General features: G+C 38.0%; 3 protein-coding genes across 3 annotated transcripts; 1 reads left to right on the top strand and 2 right to left on the bottom strand.

The window, feature by feature from the left end:
• The first annotated feature begins 823 nt into the window (after positions 1-823).
• Positions 824-3,474, top strand: psme2 (proteasome activator subunit 2). Its single transcript, XM_065242698.2, has 11 exons — positions 824-962; positions 1,313-1,345; positions 1,433-1,495; positions 1,657-1,743; positions 1,818-1,863; positions 1,943-2,040; positions 2,121-2,189; positions 2,296-2,363; positions 2,446-2,500; positions 2,656-2,742; positions 3,263-3,474. The coding sequence occupies exons 1-11, from the start codon at positions 915-917 to the stop codon at positions 3,341-3,343; spliced, it is 735 nt and encodes a 244-aa protein (XP_065098770.1). The 5' UTR covers positions 824-914; the 3' UTR covers positions 3,344-3,474.
• Positions 3,475-3,561: 87 nt separating this feature from the next.
• On the bottom strand, positions 3,562-6,890 carry lsm5 (LSM5 homolog, U6 small nuclear RNA and mRNA degradation associated). The gene is made up of 5 exons (XM_065242699.1): positions 6,793-6,890; positions 5,057-5,152; positions 4,910-4,937; positions 4,397-4,469; positions 3,562-3,784 (listed from the first exon to the last, which is right to left on the bottom strand). The coding sequence occupies exons 1-5, from the start codon at positions 6,872-6,874 to the stop codon at positions 3,752-3,754; spliced, it is 312 nt and encodes a 103-aa protein (XP_065098771.1). The 5' UTR covers positions 6,875-6,890; the 3' UTR covers positions 3,562-3,751.
• A 2,773-nt stretch (positions 6,891-9,663) lies between these two features.
• kbtbd2 (kelch repeat and BTB (POZ) domain containing 2) lies at positions 9,664-18,737 on the bottom strand. Its single transcript, XM_065242697.1, has 4 exons — positions 18,231-18,737; positions 13,095-13,447; positions 12,175-12,340; positions 9,664-11,901 (listed from the first exon to the last, which is right to left on the bottom strand). Exons 2-4 carry the CDS (start codon positions 13,265-13,267, stop codon positions 10,345-10,347), a joined length of 1,896 nt encoding a protein of 631 aa, XP_065098769.1. The 5' UTR covers positions 13,268-13,447; positions 18,231-18,737; the 3' UTR covers positions 9,664-10,344.
• Positions 18,738-19,573: the final 836 nt, after the last annotated feature.

The following is a 19,573-nucleotide window of genomic DNA, read 5'->3' as shown; positions in this document are numbered from 1 at the left end:
AACAATTTAATGACTACAATACATTTTATGTGTTTGAAGCAACACTAAAACCACTATTTTTCTGTATTTGCACGTGGTGGTTGATACTCAGCATAAAGTGAGAATTTTTATTTTTCCCTTTAAATTTTAAAACATATAAATGTGACAAAGTTGAGTTTTATGGAGTTGACTAGCAGGATTAAAGGGACACATTGTATTTAATTGCTGCATATGTTTATCACCAACTCACTGACACACATGAATGATGGGGTTGTGTTTTCACTGCTCCTCATGTGGTGTAGGAAAGTGGATTACATGGTAGTAATGAAATTTGATATTCTTATGGATTAACATGAAAGTGATCATTTTCCATCTTTATTTTATGTGATGGTGTGTTAATATTCACCGAAGGCATCTCAAAAATATTAATATAAAAACTATGACAACACGTTCCTTCAATTGCACCACACTATGTTAAAATGTGAGCCTTCGGTTTAAGAAGAGATAAATTGAGTTCAGTCAGTTTGTCAGTCAATAATATCAGTTTGTGTCAGATATGAACAATTAGGAGTCAGAGAGACAGGTCCATAATTTGTGTCAGTTGAATAGTTTACATGAATATAGCAGAGCGGATCTTTTGATAAAATGTACTTTACAACAAATGAAATTCATAATAATAACAGAAATAAAGGGTAAAGGGTTTGTGCTCGGTCTCGTGGACGCGCACTTGTTAAAAGTATAGTGGGTTTTTTCACTCTCAGTTGACAACATGTTATAGAGCATAACATTTATTTTTATAACAATTATTTAAAGAAATACAGCTTTACTTTTATTGTGTCATAAATTGTGGGCGTCAACAGATGAAATCGAAAGTGTATGTAAGGTGAAAGTGTTTCAAAACGACCGCTGAACATCGTGCTGCTGTTGCAATCAAAATGTCCAAAACAAAAGTACTGAAAATAAACAGTGATAATGCAGTCCGGGTAAGATAACTTTACTCTATTTATACGGCATTATAATCTGTAAATACCGGTAAAATATCAATCGTACCGACCGTGTGCGCTCAATGTTTCAGCTGTGACGATACGCCGTTGACAAAGCCATCATGAGTTTTTACAAACTTAACCCTCATTTTTATTTATATGTGTTTCAGAAAGTTTGTGATGTGTTTATTGTAAAACTTTATCAAATGCATGATGTCGGTAGTTTGGTGAAAAGTCTTTTTGTATAGCAATATAAATACCTGAGTCACTCTTCCTTCTTCTGTGTTTAAAGTGAAAGTAAACATGTCACGTAGATCATTTATTTGTTTTGTTTTGTGATCGACATCCAGATTGAAAACTACCGACAGTCTCTATATAAGCAGGTATATGAATTCTTTGTTTTTGTAATAATAATTCAAATGTGTATATTTGCTATTGTTGTATTTAATGTGTGTCTATAATATTTGTAGGCAGAAGTGCTTTTCTCCGATTTCATTCCTCTGAAGATCTGTCACTTTGACAATCTGCTTAAGGTACCTTTTTGTTTATTAATTTTTCATAATGCTTTACATGACGTTACTGGAGATTGTATTGTCCTCATATTTATCAAAATAAATATATGATGTGAGGTATAAACACATCTGTCATTATGTGTAAGAGAAGCAGATGACACTTCAGTCTGTTTTACTTTCAGGGTGATGAGTTGAGCGTAACTGATCTTCAGTCTCTTCATGCACCTCTGGACATTCCCATCCCTGATCCACCTGCTCCTGAAGATGAGGTGAGCATCTCATCATAATTCTTCTGGATGTTTCCTCACTTCTGGATTGATACTCATTTTATATTGTAATACAGGAGATGGAGACGGACAAGAATGAAGATGATGAGAAAAAGAAAAAAGGTAATTTTGTCATCTACTCGCAGTCACTTTAGATTTAGAGAATTTATTAAATATAAAAAGGATTTTTCTCTTGTGCCAGCTCCCAAGTGTGGCTTCATCAAAGGAAATGAGCGAATCGTGAAGTTGCTGGATGTTGTGAAACCTGAGATCGTTGCTCTGAAGGAGACCTGTATCACTGTAAGTGGACATAAATGACTTGTAAAACAAATGTTTTCTTATAAACAGTCAAATGATGAGAGCCTGCACTCATTTTTTAGGTTTCTTGCTGGATTTCTCATCTCATTCCAAAAATAGAGGATGGAAATGACTTTGGAGTCGCAATTCAGGTAACTGAAAACTTGCATGCGTCTTATTTCTTACAATGACATAGAAATGTTGTTGTTGTTGTTTTCTATCAAACATGATGTTTCATTCTGTTAAATCTTGTTTTAGGAGAAAATCCTTGAGAGAATTACAGCTGTGAAGACAAAGCTGGAGACCTTTCAGACCAACATTAATAAGTATGAGAAAGTCTCATGAGTTCAGCTGCTCTTTATAAAAGCGTAGACGTGCGGTGATAAGAGTTTGTGTATTTACTGACAGGTATTTCTCTGAGAGAGGCGATGCAGTGGCCAAAGCCTCCAAAGAAACTCATGTGGTGAGAGGCACACACCCAATCACTCATTTACTGTCATACAACGTTACATTATTTGTGTATATGGGTTGTGTTAGTATCATTGCACAGATCTTATGAAGTATTTTGAGCACAGTTCTCTTACAGTATACGTCATAAAGAGTGTTTTTCTTTTATAGATGGATTATCGCTCTCTAGTACACGAGAAGGATGAAGCGATTTATTCTGAGATCCGAGTTATGCTCCTTGATATACGTGGTTTTTATGTGAGTCATTTACCTTCATTTATTAAGCAGAAAGCTTTTAATAAAACAATGTTACAAGCTATAAAATACAGAGGATAAAACATCTGCTCTGTCACAGATACATCACCACGTTTTGTGCTAAATGTTTTAAAGAATCAAAATGTAAAGTGACCTATTGAAAAGCATACACAGAATAAAACATTACAGATACAGTGCCGCTCCTGAAGCAGTTTATAACATGGCATTTATACCATGGGTGACTGTTTAATGTCCAATGACACAACGAAAACCCAGCTAACAGTGCGTGTGCTGCACTGATAAAGAATCCAGATTTTATCCAAACATCTGCTTAGATTTTTTAAAGTCTTTGATGTAAATCACTAAGGTCACAAGTGTTGTATTTTGTGAAAGTGACATGATTGTCAAATATGGCAGCACAAAATGAAGAAGACTCACTTACACAGTCCTTTTGTGATGTGAGGTTTACTATAAATACACTGAATTATTTATGCTTTATTTTGAAATCCCCATTTGTGTTTAGGCTGAACTTTATGATGTCATCAGTAAGAATCTGGAGAAGGTGGTGAATCCCAAAGGAGAAGAGAAACCCTCCATGTACTGAGACGCTTAATGTGGATACTCTAGAGCAGCTATCAATAACACATTCACATGTTTGACAATACTTTAAAGGAAACATCCTTAAAATGGTGAACATCATATTAAAACAATAATAAATATTTTCAATATGTTTCACACAGTGTCTCAAATCCTTATTAATGTCAAATGTGAAATATTCAAATGTGAAAGACCTAATGGTGTTAAAACAAATAACATCACGGAGCCACTGATTTTTTTTAATGTAACACAGAACAAATGTTTACAAAAACCTTTTAGATTTAAAGAATAAACAGATTATAAAAACAAAAACCAACATCCTTATAAAATAAAAACAATCTTTAAAGCACAGGAATCTGCCATGAAATACAAGAACGGAAATGATGTCTTTTGACTGGAAGGTGTTTCACATTTCTCAGACTTCTGGTCCTTCTCCTCCTGGGATCAACTATAAAAGAGCAAAACATCAAATGTTAACAATACACAAGAAATACATGACAAAAGCTTTTATAAGCAGTAATAAAATTCTGAAGGCTTAATCGCTCAGATCTTCATTACTCATAAAAGATGCATTCAGACACTCTTACACTTACACTCATTATTTACTGAAGATCTTACTTCACAATCTTAAGTCAAGAGCCTCTTGGGCACAAAATAACTCAAATCTGTTTTCTAGTAAAGACAGTAAATGATACTAGTGTGAGATGACATGACCGTGTCCTCATTCAAAGCCAGTATGAAAGATCGATTTCATGTGATCTGATCTCAAGTATTTAGGTAAGAGATGTGACACCTGCATGATGTGATCATGAGTATAACAGGAAGATTGCATTACGTAGACCCTAAGCAGAACTATAAATTACCACCGACTTAAAATTTATGAAATATCCAGACCATTAGAAACACCTTTACTGCTCTACTGAAGTGGTGTGAGGATGAGTAAATTAACAGTTTTTGTGTAAACTATCCTTTTAACAAAATCTATTAACAAGAAAATTTTCCCAGAACATATAAATAAGTGTAAAGTAGGATGAATTGTAAAGAGCTATGATTGTTTTACCATTGTGATGTTATTGCCATTGAGTAGAATCTGATCCAGTTTTGTGATCCGTCTCCCCTCTGGAGTGATTTCACTGTTAGTCAGCAAGAAACAAAATATTACTCTATAGATAAAAACAAAAACTCACTAAAAGTACACAGTCAATCAGCAAGAAACAAAATATTACTCTATAGATAAAAACAAAAACTCACTAAAAGTACACAGTCAATGTGTGTGTGTGTGTGTGTGAATAACACATCAAACTTATTAGCGCACACTGAAACTCAACATCAGTTTAATAATGAGATGTTTGCACTGTAGTCAACTCAAGAGTTTCACTTATATCTGTCAGTCATACCCCTTCACGTCGGTCTGTCTCTTTCACACACATTCACGCGCACGCACACACACACCCCTCTGCTCAGACTACTTACAAATTCATGAAATCCATATAACATAGATTGTGAAACATAGCAGGTAGAGGAACACTATACATGATATATATTTGACATGTGTAATAGCAAAGATACTTACAACTCTGTCACATCCTCAAGGACCATGTCTGATAAACTGATTAAGAAACCTTTAGATAATGTCACATGGAATGCTTTATCATCATTGACGGCATCAAGTTAAATGACATAATTGCCTGTTGGTGCTGACATAACACTTAAAGGATACTGACAAAATCATCAAACCCGAGCAGAGTTCCAACAATCTCTTTATCATTCTTCATGACAATGTGAATTCGTGAGCCGATGCATTTATCTACCAGCTCTGAAAAACATTAACAAATTCATGACACAATACAGCAGAATGAACGCATAATCTACTCAAATTAACTCTTCTGTATATGTGTTACATCTTTCAATCTTCTGCATTCATGTTACATCTTGATTCCCTGACACTAATCTGAACTCAACTGACACTACTAACCTGATTTTTATTAGATCATAATAAATGAAAATATAATCAAACCTAAAATGAACTTACAGACAAAAGAATTTTGGTGATGGTATGGGGAATACTGAAGTAAAAATATGCTGGTCAATGATGTTCAAGTGTGACACATCGGCTGTTTATAAGCAGACTGTCATGTACATCTCTATCAGGGCTCTTCATGTTTCTGCTCATCTCAACTCTGAAGCTCTGGATTAGGATGCTGATGGCATGTTGTGGTTATTGATAAAGCTTTTATTACGATAGTCGCGTGTATTATCACAGTGTTAAACTTCAGTATTATAGTCTTAATAACAAACAATGCCTTGAACATTAGATATAAATAATACAATAAAGGGAATACAAATATTTATGAATTTTTAGACAATTCAGAAAGTTATTGCAAATCGGTCCATAGATTTACATTTTTTTGTGCATTTATTTAAAGACCACATGTGCCCTTTTTTTTGTCATCGGTGTTACTTCTATGGCAATATGAAATAAAATATTTTTATGACTGTGTGTGCTGAGAAAAAATATTGCAAAAGAAATAAATGAATAACTTTGAATGAAGTATCTATCAGTGGGAGTGACAATTTAAAATAAATAAATGAATAATAAAATTAAGTTTACAAAATGGCTGCTACAAGGTATCAAATCACATGTTGTCAATCATGATATACTCATTAAATTAAGCAGTTTAAATCTATTTGTATTCAAATATTTTTTTTTACAATGAAGTAAGTTAACTAAAAGCTTTGTATGAAATCATGAGAATATTTCTCATAACTAAAAAGAGACAGTGGACTTAAGATAGATCTTCGGGAGATGGGAAGGAGGTGGTTAGATCAAGTGACGCCATCAGTGTGACTTTTATTTCAAAAATTATATTTTTTTTAAATGGTAACCCAGTGACAGAACACTGAAGGGCAACTATTTTCATCATACAATTTATAATATTTATTCACCATTTGTTTTATTTTATTTTGTTTTGCATTTATAAAAAACTGTTATTGACCTCATTTCGGTGGTGCTTGGAATTCTCTATAATTAATTAAAAAACAAACAATGCGACATTGATAACTCGAGGAGGTGTAATTGTTCAAAACAGTGTTTGAACAATCTCGCATTCAAAAGAACTCGAGAATCTTCGCGTTACTATGGTTACTAAGCTAGATGTTTTCAGTCCACGTTTGAGGTTTGCAGTCCTTCACAGTTAATCTCTAAACACATCTGCCTGGATGTTTCTTCAGTGTCAAATATCTTGATGAGCTTCAGGTGTGTTTGATTGGAGTTGGAGCTGAACTCTACGGGACTGTGAACCTCGCTGGAGATCTAAAGCGTCATATCTAAACACGGTCTCTCAATCCTCGGAAAACTTTCGCGCGTTTCGGAAACTGTCTACTTGCATGATCAAACACTGATATAGGACTCATTCGGCTGTCTACATTATTAATTTAATAAAAACTCACACATACCGAGTGGTAAGAGCTGGGAAGGATTCGTCGTCGCGGTTGCCGCCATTTTAATAGACCCAAATAATCGCTCACAGATGATCATGTGACATTGATTAATAGACGTGAACAATCGCTGACAGGGAAACATATTAAATCGATTAACAGACATGAACAATCTAGAGGTTGAGTCGTGTAGTAAAACATTTAATAAATGATAATAATCGATATGCATAAAATACAAATCTACTGTAAAAATCAATGGTTCACTTTCATAAGGGCTGAAAATGGGATTAAAACTGTACCAGTCAAAAAAACAGTCAACGTTGTCATGAATTTGTTCCTATTATTTTAAAGTTAACATTAAGCGTTCACAAAGATAAAAAAGGCAGCGTTCCTAAATCTGGTTGTCCTACAAAAACGAGTAACCATCAACTGCAGTAACTGATGAGAGATGGATGATGTCAGCTTTACCGCTTCACTCTCATTGGTAATCGGTCCTGAAAGTCCCATATCATTTGCATAAAGTTAATTTTTTCGCAACTTTAGCTGTGTCCCAATTCAGAGGCTGCGACCTTCTAAGGACGTATTTTAAGACCGATTGCGTCACAGCAGCGCGACTTCAGGCTGGTAAGGCCGTCCCAATTCGAAGGATGCTTAGAATGAAGCCTCAAAATGCGTCCTCATTTCTCCGCGCTGTTAAGGATAGAACGAATGGATCCTTAACAGCCGAGGATATCCCAAGATTCATTGCGCGTCTGCAACGGCAGCTGGATATTCTAAAATCAACAATTAAAACCTTCATTAAATAAAAGTGTGTATTTATCAAAAAAAGTTTGTCACTGTTTTAGTATTATAAGTTATGTTTTGTGTTAATATTATTATTTTTATGATGCATATATTTCTAAGGTTGATTAATTTAATTTAATATACTGTTGAATAGTTTAATCTACATCAACGTGTCATATTTTCTAAACTAAATTAATATTTTTCTGATTTCATACTTATTTTAATAAGTCAGAAACGTTTCCGCTATGTCCTGCTGACAGGCGCAGCAGGTGACGCCAATTATGGGTCGTCCGAAGGTTAGACCGTCTCATTTCAGTTCTCTTCGCGGATTTCTGAGGCTGCCACCTTGAAAGACCGAGTGCTCATATTTAAGGTCGCATGCTTAGAAGGTCGCAGCCCCTGAATTGGGACACAGCTTTTGTTTCATCGCTTGGACACACCCAGTTCCTGATACCGATATCGCTGGAAGCTTTGAGAACATAAACGAGATCGTGTCGTTCTGCCGATACTAGTTGTTAACGAAGCTTCATGCAAGAAACATCAAGCATATCTCTCTGATTAAATGGTGTCATGTAGTTCAAATATACATTACTGTCCAAAAGTTTTAGGTCACCACCACCAGACTTGTTGTTTTAAAAGTTTTGATGTCCATCTATTTTTATTTTTCCATCTATTTTATTAAGATACAAACAGAAAATATAGGAAATAAATACAATACAAAAAAATTAAAAATTACATTTTCAGGAATAAATGTCTTCTTTAGGCATCGTCGTGTTAAATGTGACTCTCTTGGTACTAAACACATCTTGAGCGTTTTTGAGCAGAATGAAGTAAAAAGACAAATTTCTTTAAAATTAGAAATTGGATTTAATTTTATTTAGGTTTAAGAGATCCTGCAGTTTCCTGCTATTGTTCAAGTGGAAGGGGAGTTTACCCTAAATACTTGACATATTAGTTTACATTTTATACATTTTTTTATACTATATACACGTTTCCTGTATTTTTTGGGTGTATTATATTAAAGAGACTGACAAACAATTATATATGATCACTATAAATTGCAAAAACAACAAATCTAATTGTGGCATGGTGGCCTAAGACTTGCACAGTAGGCTACTGTACTGTATGTTCTCATAACACTTTCTGACCATACACTATTAAAATTAAGGTTCAAAAGAGGTTCTTTGTTGAAGACCTTTTGACATCCACAAAACCTTTACTGTATAATGTATGCACTGGCATAACAGTTCATTGTGTTCAACTGAAGGAAAGCAGGCATCTACACCTCAACTGGCATCATGGTAAGTCAATTACGAGAGAATTGTCATTTTCTAGTGAACTATTCTGTTAACACATTTTTAATTGTAGTGCCCCTCTGGACAAAATTTAACATACCTAATTATTTTTCTAACAAACATTGCAATCCTCTCCAAGAGAAAAACAAATAATGATAGCAATAAGGCAATGGCACATTTCTTATGAAAAAAACAAACATTACAGTTGACCACATCAGCTGCATTTATACTTGCTTCCCTCATGTGGCACAGATCAGATATGACACAGGACAGGAGGCATGAGAAAAGCGCATGTACTCAAATATTTACTCCAAATAAATCTGAAATGGATTGGATACATGCACTTGCACCTGCAATGTAAACAGACAGATCAGATGTTCCAGTGTCAAGACGATGAAAAAGCGACACTGGCAAATGGGGGGCACCACCAATGGCACATGGCTCCAACTAGAAGAGCAATGGAGCTCTGCTTAGTGGAGTAATGCTGAAGTTTTAAGTCTTGTTACAGAAATAAAGCTCTATAATCTAATATTTAAATATTGTAGAATAATTTTGTCTCTGTCCATTGAATATTATGACCTTTTACCTTGTGGTTAAAGCTGTTCCAGGTCAGTGTGTCAACCTTGAATTGTTTCACCAAGTGTTTTATGTAAAGGCTGACGTCGGATACAAATTTCTTTTAAAAAAATGATTAAGTGCGTCGTCAAAAAAAAAAAAAAGATACAATCAACATTACCAGAGATCTGCAGTGTAAATCCAGCCTTGTTGATGAACCAGTCATAGTACAGAGTACAGAAGCAATTTCAAAAAACTCATTCAAGACTTTTTTATTGAATAAGAAACCAGACTGAAGGCACCCTGAGCTAATTATAGAGGGTTTACGGTTGTGTATTTGAAACTTCTGATGGTCAGAAGATGCCAGATCAATCAAGGGTCAATTGAGAGAACAAGAACGACTATGATAATACAGAGTTATGTACAAAAACAACAAGAATCAAGCAAGTTACCGGACCAGCGGACAACCTAAACGTCAAATGACACACCCAGTAAGAAAAAGAAGTGACCCTCGACCCACCCATACATGTCGTTCCTGGAACACAGAAGAATATAAGGGCATGTGTATACAGTTGCCATTTTGAACCAATGAAGGTTTAATCATACAGTCACATTGTCATCAGTTTACATCATTCAACTTACAGTAAAAAGAGACAGGTAAAAACCGTTAGAGATCTATGATGCGCAACGCTTGTGTGTGTGTGTGTGTGTGTGTGTGTGCACAATCACTCGAGCTCAGAAGAGGCCATAACTCTACATGCACAGTGGCTTATTGAGGTGGGTCATATTTAACATTTTTGATCTCTATGGCCAGGTTTGAGTTGTCCAGAACATCAATCAGTTCATTCACCTTTCTGATAGGTCCAATAATATATAAGATCATTATTCTAGAACAAATGAATAAATTACAGGTTTGCTTCTGACTAGATGCTATCAGCTATACGTGAGGCAATGATACCATGTCGTCCTCCACCTCAAACTCCTCAGCTCCGTCAGTGGAGAACAGATAGGTTGGAGGCTTCCAAGGCGACTCCTCAAGGCAGGATGGATAAAGTTTACCCACAGCACAGCGGAAATCTTTACCGAGGTCCCAGAGAACTCTCTCGGACACGGCCTGCCGCAAGCACCAGCGGTCAAGCTCCAGATCATACTGATACAAAGCATACTTGGCACGTTCGTTCAAGTGCGTCTCACGAATAAAGATGCACAGCGCGTTGAGCAGCACCACCGCACGCACGCACGGGTCTGAATATCTCTTGGCTGGGATGTCAGCAGCGAGGCGCCATTCATTTTTGTTGACATCGTAGATCTCCACTGTCACGGACGAGCCGTCGATAGTGCTGGTCGGCAGACGCAAGCCCGAGTTGCCCACCACGTGCAGACCGCCGATATAAAAGATGAGGTCTCCCAAGGCGGCGGCTGAGGCGAAACAACGGCTGGTTTGCCGCATGGCCATTTCCACCCAAGCGTCCGCTCGGGGAAGGTAACAGTACATGAGGTCGTGGGTCATAACGTAGATGCAGTCGCGGGCCATCACTGCTGTACTCCAACTCCACGCGCAGGGAAGAGGGCTGGTCATGCTCCATTCATCTCGCTCACAGTCGTATCGCTCCACCGTGCGCTTATTCAACTCACCACCGACGTTATCGCCGCCGATGGCGTAGATGAAGCCCTGGCAGTAGACCAGCGATGGCTTTGTGCGGGCACACAACATGGGCGTTTTGCTTACCCAGGCGTTCTGCTGGGCATCCAGCCAGTAGAAGCTGTCCACCGAACAGTAGGCGGCTTGCAGCTTGCCGCTTTTGCTTCCGTGACTGGCTAGAGCGCTCTTCAGCGGTATCTGACCACCAGCTATGAAGATATCATTGTCCGGGGTGACCAACGTACCAAACTTCTGCAAGTCTCCAGGGGGGCTGCTCAGCTTATAGACCTTCTCTGCCTGTGAGCTGTAACAGACCACCGCATGCCGTGGCCCAATCACGACCGGGTGGCTTTCGGCCGGCGCCTCTGCCTCTACGAAAATCAGCATTTCTTCCTTGGTCATGCCCAGTCTGGGCTTAAAAAACTTTGGCATGGACTTATACAGACCTTGTACCACCACTGACTTGTCATTGGGAGGAAGCCCTTGAAACCAGGCCCGTTGGGTCACCTCGGAGAGAGCGTCGATACGAATCTGGCTGAGGACTGAGGAGAGATACTGCGAACGTGCCTCCATGTTGTATTCCAGCCACAGCATGGCTGCTTCGCGTACCGTTTCCTCTTTCTCCACGTTGAGATTATCGCTGCTCAGGAGGTCCAGCAGTAGCTCATGCGAGAGCTGCAGGAAGGCGTCCTGTCGGTACACAACAGGGAATTTGTGCTCCACCATGCGCTTGGCGCTCTGCTTTAGCTCGTTGCAGCTGAACAAGTCACCGATGCTCAGCATCCGCACACAGTTTTCAGCCGTGATCTTCTTGACTAAGTAATCTCGACACTGCAGCAAAACATCTTCTACCTGAGTGGGTAAAAAAAAAAAAATGTAAAAAACACTTGGCAGGAATGCAGTGTGACATTGTTGTGCATCATAAGACCATGCCTTTATCAAAGAAATTGATTATTTTCAGCCATCATAGTCTAAAGATAATCTAAGCCAATTTTGATGAGCTAATTTAAGCTAATTTAATTGAATTTTATCAGAATTAAATGGTTTTGCTACTAAGAAAGGTACATTATGATTTATTCTGAACAGTCATCTTATTTTAACAAAATAAATAAATGGCTTTCCAACCTGAAGGAAACAGGCCGTCTCGTAGAGAGGCTCGACAGTGCTGTCGCTGATGAGAAGGTTGCCGGTGTAAGCGTAGGTTATGATGGTCTGCAGCGTGGTAGGGTCAACATTTCTAAGATGAACATGCGTCTGTTTGCTTTCACTGAGTCCACTCATAAACATGGCCCTACAAGAGCACAATATATACACTGATCAAAACAAACCTCATTGAAAGGAAAATGCATCAATTTCATGGATTAAAACTTCTATGCAAAAAGTTGTGGAGGAAGAATGATCTCCTATCCTGGAATGTTATAAAGAAATGCAATACCACAGTTCCTATGAAGAGACTCATTTTATTATGCATAAAACAATTGTGCAATGTTTGGTGTAGGAGTTTGCGGAAAAATATGTTTTACAGTTTCAGGACTTTTGGGGCTGTTAACATGCTCAAAACCCCTTGAAAATTGGTACACATACATCAGTGTCTCCGGCCATTATGTCTGGGCAAAGGTTGGCACATGGGCTCTGTACCTTGGCGCACTGCATATATCATACATGCATCTAAGCACATCTACAAAACCTAGTACATGTATTCTCTTTGTCAATTTTGTCATTCTTGTAAATATACCACTCACATTTTAATCGTTATGGTATCAGTGTTGGTACCTGAAATTCAGTACCAGTACCCAGCTACACCCTTTTCTGGTACTTTACTCTCTGTGTAATAACAAAATATTTAGTTCTGTGTTAATGCATTGGATGATTTTATGTGAGTGAATGAGCAAATTTCACCACTACATGCCGGGGTTGACTTCACGTCACAGTCTCTCTCTCTCTCTCTCTCTCTATCGGCTCGAGCAACACCCAGTTGCATTCTCAGGTACTGAAATTTGGTACCCTTTAAAACACGATTAAAGAGCAACATATGCTCCACATACCTGAAGTAAGAGCTACAGGTGGCCAGCACCATCTTATGGCAGGGAAACTCGCTGTCCTCCACCAGCAGGGTGATGTCAGTCAACAACTTTTGCTCATAGAAGAACTTCAGCTGTTCCAACACTGAAACGGCATAGTCTGTGTTGACTGGCCGGCGTTCTACGACCTCCGACATCGTATCCCATGAGTTTGCGACCAGAGCGTATCGGTTACTGGTTTGAGATGAAGGATGATCCTTTACCTCTCTGAATGACAGGGTTTACAGAAGCTGTCCAGAGTTCTGCTGACGTAAAGAATGTGAAGTGTACAGTACAGGAAGAGGTGTTTACGTCACAGCATCTGTACTCCAGTGTACCTGTGAAACAAATGGACACATTGATTACATTCCATTTTGAGGGTGCTCAGCTGCCAATCATTGGTGAAAAAAAGTTTAGTCTCTACAAAAGCTCGCGAGACTCGCTGTTAAGCTAGATGTGCATGGGCGCGGGAAGTGGGGGTGCTGCAGGGGCTGCAGCACCCCCTGGTGGGATTTAAAACTGCCATGACAATAAAATGATGGCTTATAAATATCTCTGATTGTTTGTTTCTGTTCCAAGACATTTTGTATGTCATGCTTGGGGTGTGTGATGAAGAGAGGGATAGTTTTAGTAATTTTAAAATGATTTAATTTAATTCAGTGTTTATTAGCCAATCAGATTTGTTTTGACTACGTGATTGCGATTCAGCACTGCGAAGAGACAGGTTGCACGGCAACATCATTAACTGGTTGCGCGCAACCGAGAGGCAGAAAGAAGAGATGTCCATTGTGTTGTAGGCTAGTAGCTGTGTCTGTAAGTCAAAATGCCAAGGAGTTGTTGCGTGGGAAAATAGTACCAACAGAGTCAGTGCTGGGTGCCTGATGTGATGTTAACATTAGATGCGACTATTACGTTACTAGTCTAACATTATAATTCATACATGTATCACAGTAACACTGCAAAAATAAAGACAGAAGTAGCTGATCTCTTTTATAACTAGTGTGGAGTTGATTAATTTACGTGATTTATGATTCTTTGATTTTAGGATATTGGTGAATTTGGATGATTTGTGTAAATGTTTATGTCTTTGACCTATAATAGGTCTTTGTTTGTTTTTTTGTGTGAAATGTTTTACCACCAAGGACCATGTTGGAAATAAGTGTTTACACTATGTTATCCTTTGGATTATGTATGTTTGGCAATCTATAAATAAATCAAATAAAAAAAAAACAGAAAAACAGATCCAACTAAAATCAAGTTTTATTTATATACAAACAATAAAGAATGCTTCAATAATTAAGGTTGTTGCAGTAGCGGATCAGCTCACCAAGCGGGCTTTCTGCCTCCTGGATGCGCGCTGCGCACCCTGTAGTAAACCTGCAACCCGTCTGTATAAGCATAACAGACAAGCATGCACACTCACAGCCACAATGACGAATGCATTTAGGCTATCTGTATCTATCAGCTTCGCAATGTCTCAGAAGAGAATTTTGGATTTTTTCAATCACACAGCCCAAAAGTCCCGAGGACTAGCGTTATTTCTCCAACTGACTCCTCATCCTGCATATCAGAGAAAGGTCATCTTTTCAAAAACAATTTAAAAATATAGCCAAATAGTTTCGCAGTGTTTAACGCACATGTAAATGTTACAGAACATTTAAAGTAACATTTAAAGTAAAAAAGATTGAATTAAATGATTAAAACGACATGAAAGGAACTAAAGTGTAAATCCTCTATGTACAACAAGGAACATGCGCATTTAAGAGTGGTGGGCATTTCAAAATTTTATATAAATTATTCCCATGCATCGATTTTAATGTTAAACATCTATAAATTCAAATGAATCTATATGGAATATATTCCGACAATTTAGCATATGATGTTCGAATTTTAAAGTCGAAAAATATCTTATTTTTACACCGCATGGCAAACTGAAACAAAACTTAACACACAAATATTACACTTACGTGTAAAAATAGAATTAAATGAAACCCGTGAATTAAAAGTTCCACTAATCGCCTTAACTCGAGTGATGTCAATAAAGTTTCATTAGAATTTAGAAATAGTAAAAACTTAAGCAAAGGAAAACAAAAAAGGCGTATAGGCTACTGGCACGAGTGAGAATGTATACATAAACTGTATTGCATAAACTGTTTCCATGCCTTCGACTTTCCTGCAAACTTGCTCAAAGTTAATTCTCCTGTTTTTCTTTTTTTCTTTACATTTTTAAACTCCATGTTGCACTTAAGCTACAGAACAGCAGACCCGGTGCGTGAAGCGTGCCAGAGGAGACTCCGCACATGACTCGCGTTGCATTTTGTAACTTTTACAAAGCATTTTGTAATTTGTGTAACTTTTTGGACACCTTTGTTACTTTGGCATAGTCTATATATAATATTTCTGATTATATGGCATAGCTTTCTCCCCACCCAATGAGGCTAATAAAGTAATAATGAAAAATATGCTTAATCAACGGCCGGCTAGAGGATAGTAGCAGAAAATAAGGACCCTGGCAGAGAATTCAAACTCTACTATGGTGCAATAGGCTATATAGTTTGTATGCGCCGTCAGCTCATCTTTACTTTATGGATGGGAGGTGCGAGTGAGTTTTTAAAAGAAGACATTTATAGGTAGAGTGGTCTGCAGAATAAAAAGCTTGTGAACAACTTTTAAATGTTATAACTCCATACCAACCCCCCCCCCCCCCTCGCTGTATCCGCACCCCAGCACCCCCTACCGAAAATATCTTCCCGCGCCTCTGTAGATGTGTTCAACATATTGCAGCGCCATACCTATAACGAGGTAGGTTTATTACTATTAAGTTACCCTGGACAAGAAAGCGACAAAATTTTGTAAACTTTTTAGAGATGCATTAATAAACTCAGTAACTTGAGCAGCACAAATGCAGTCCTGTAAGCCCTCATTATTGTTTGGTAATACTGGTCCAGGGTTTTTCCCTTTGGATGCGGCCCGGCAGTTGTCTTTGTTCACCCGGGCATTTAGATATGCTAGGTTTCCATTATCAAAATCTGTGTGAAACAATTTAAACACGATGATCATGTGCCAACTCAACAGTTTGAGCATATACTGCGTTAGGGGCCTGTCCCACCAAAAGCGTTTATGGCTGTTGCAGGCACCTTTTTTGAATGATATTCTATGGGCAGGGAGCGTTTGTATTAAATCTATATTCATTGAGTTGAATCGAGAATCGAGTATAAAAACCTACCCGAGAACCGGAATCGAAAATTCAATCGAATCGATAGCTTGTGAATCGAAATCGAATCGATCTGGAACACCTGAATCGATACCCAGCCCTATTATTAGACCAAAAAAGACTTGTGTCTGGTCTTCAGTTCTGTCTTTGTAAAAAAAACAATGCAAAAACACAAGGCTAACTTGACGTTCAATTTCAATTTTTGATACAAACAATTAAAAAAACAAGATATTCGAGCTAAAACAATTATTGTGTGATTAAAATGTAAATTGCGTGCCGCTGGACTGATTTGTTTGTAAGGCGCTTTGAGGGCAGCAATGCTTTGCCACTTGTAGCCTTAAATTGTGATTTTGACTATAATCGAGCAGCCCTACCATCCGGACAGTCTCAAAAATTTGGTTGCACGCTGACGTGGTGCGCAGATAACCGTCAGTAAAAGGGATAGTTCACCCAAAAATAAAAATTCTGTCATCATTTACTCACCCATGTTGTTGTAAACCTGTATATTTTTTTGTGTTCTAATGTACACAAATGAAGATATTTTGAGGAATGTTTGCACCAAACATCATAAGCCCCATTGACTTACATAGAACTTTTTTCCTACTATGGCTGTCAGTAGGGCTTCTGTTAGGTTTGGTTACAAACTTAACGATTGAAAATACAAACAACTGAAAAGATTAAAACAGTTATAACACCGAGACTGCCAACAGCTATAACACACGAGGCAAGCTTATTATTACAGAAAAAATACATGTGTACATGCATACCTATGTTTCATGTGTCTATGGTTGTGTATAGATGGTTTCATCTGACTCATGTGTGTTTTTGCGGTCACAAATCTGCAAGGTACTTAACTTCCGGTCTCTGTTTGTGGTCTGCCTAGTGGCTAAACCGAACTGTGGAACAAATACCTCATAGAAAATAAAAAAGGTTTTAGTTGTTGTTTATTCTTTGCAGAAGTTTACCGGAAGTTACGTTTGTTCCACAAAAGCCGTTTGTTTATGTTGTTACTGCTGCTATAGTATGGACAGATATTTTCTGAAACACCTAGACGACATTTGTTTTCATTTAAAAATGCTGTTTAAAAAGTAAATACTCTAATCATGTAAACAGGGCCTCTGTTTTACCGCGGTGTATGAACCATTTGTGCATATTTGCACGTTGTCTGTACTCTGAAGCTTTAATATGCGGCTTTCCGGGAGCGTGCATTGGATGTGCAGTGCACACACAGAACTTCTCAGGGCCTAAACAGCGCAATGAAATCTTTATGGGGTCTTCTTGCGCTTTAATATTTAAATATCTAAATCACGTTCAAATTAGTTAAATCTTTCGTGACGATGCAGCAGCAGCACTGGCCCAATCGGGCAAGTAACGGTTCGGTCAACACCGGGCCATTAGGAACTACTCAATTGTATTAATCATTTTAATCTGGTTTGCTTCACTATGACTCATCAGATGCAGACTAGCGACGTCTAAATCACTTCACTGAACCGATTCAAAACATGATTCAGCAGATGTTTTCGTATCTTTGAAGCAGTGTCAGAAATCGTGTCAAACACACGGAAGCAAAAAAACTCCCGGCGATAAATGTGCTCGAAAACACGCGTGAGCAGAATCCACACAGACCGTGACATAGCGCATCATATGAATCTGCATTCACACGCGTCATCCTATGAGGTATTTAAATTGGCGGGACAGCAGTCGTTTCCTGTGAAACTCATCATTAGTCATATCACTTTCTGTGCCAGGAGTAGGAAACGTTGAAGAGTTAATGTTGGGGAATGTGTCATATTTGTCGGCCTAACTTGATCTCAATCTGAATCAAAGCATCAAATTAATATGTATGATGTCAGTGAAACTGACCGCGGTACTCGTGTAGACTGTGTGTTTGTTAGAGGTCACCTTACCTCCGATGAACTGCTGCCCGTGTTTCTCCTCGATCAAAACACACAAAGCCGAAGCGCGTTCACGAACACCGCTGGCGGTTAGCAACGCTCGGCCCCGATACTTTACTCGCTCAGGTCAAACAGGCCGATGTCCTGATCTTGATCCCTGCGTGTTACTTCAACTCAAAAGCATGTTACCTCCTGATCACTGTTGCTTTATGTTTTAAATATACCTGCATAAGCACATCTGACACATGGCGAAGCTGCTAGCAGCGGTTGCGCGCATCCTAACAGCAAAACTTCACTGTAACGTAACAGAACGATATAAATACATCCAACAGAATCGCGCATCCACTTCAGAAATAAAGCACGAACAATATTTATCTGACAGCGATGTGACTAGTTGAGGCTATACACACATCCCGACAACTGCGGGACACTAATAAGAAGTTGCTTCGTTCAGCCAAAGTAGCCGAATGCTAACAGTGCGAGAATTTGAGCAGCAGTAAACGCGAGAGCAGCAGACGCCGAAAGGGACGTAGCCAGGACACTTCCGGATTGCCTATAATTGGTCACCGGAGATGACGCGGACCAGCAAATTACACAACATAAAAAGTAACATTAAAAACAATAAAGAAACAATGATCATGAAAATGATACAAATAATAATAATAATAAATAAACAGCTAAGTAAAAATACTAAAGAAACACGTTATCATTTACCAGTCTATAGTTTTTTTTTTTGCCTTAGCATTCCCATCCAGTGCTACTGACAAACCTGGAAGCATTATGTAAAAGCTGTATTACTGCGAAACATAAATTGTTTATGTTTACAGAAGTTTAAAGAGGTGAAAAAGCAAGACCATCGTGTTAAGAGGCAGATGTAAAGATATGTTACAGATATAGACGGTTTCAGAAGCAACAACATAAACAAATGGCTTTTGTGGATTGAACGAAACTTGCTACTTCCACATAGAATCCATAACAACAGAGTCCTTTTACAGTTGTTTATTTCTGATAACAAGGGAAATAAATGACAAGTAGATTACCTTCGTTCATATATATATATCTAACGTGTATCAACTATTACACTGAGCTAACATTACTGTGTAAAATTAATGTATACAATGTTAACTACAGGTCCTTGAATTTTTGCCTGGCTGCCAAACTTCTCCCCAAAGTCATCTCCCCTCATCTTTAACAAAACATTTTATTTTCAAATGAAGAGATCAGTGTAACCACTGGCCAGACTGATAAATAAATACAGACCAGAAGTTCACTTTGGTTCATGAGTAAAAACTGTAACAGCGTGCTTGCGTTCGATGAAACCGTCTAAAAAGAATCTTCTCTGTAACATGAAATGA

The sequence above is a fragment of the Paramisgurnus dabryanus genome, chromosome 1 (genome assembly GCF_030506205.2).
Source record: "Paramisgurnus dabryanus chromosome 1, PD_genome_1.1, whole genome shotgun sequence".
Classification (NCBI taxonomy): domain Eukaryota; kingdom Metazoa; phylum Chordata; class Actinopteri; order Cypriniformes; family Cobitidae; genus Paramisgurnus; species Paramisgurnus dabryanus.
Note: the sequence above shows the minus strand (reverse complement) of the source record. Positions and strands in the feature narration are given on the sequence as shown.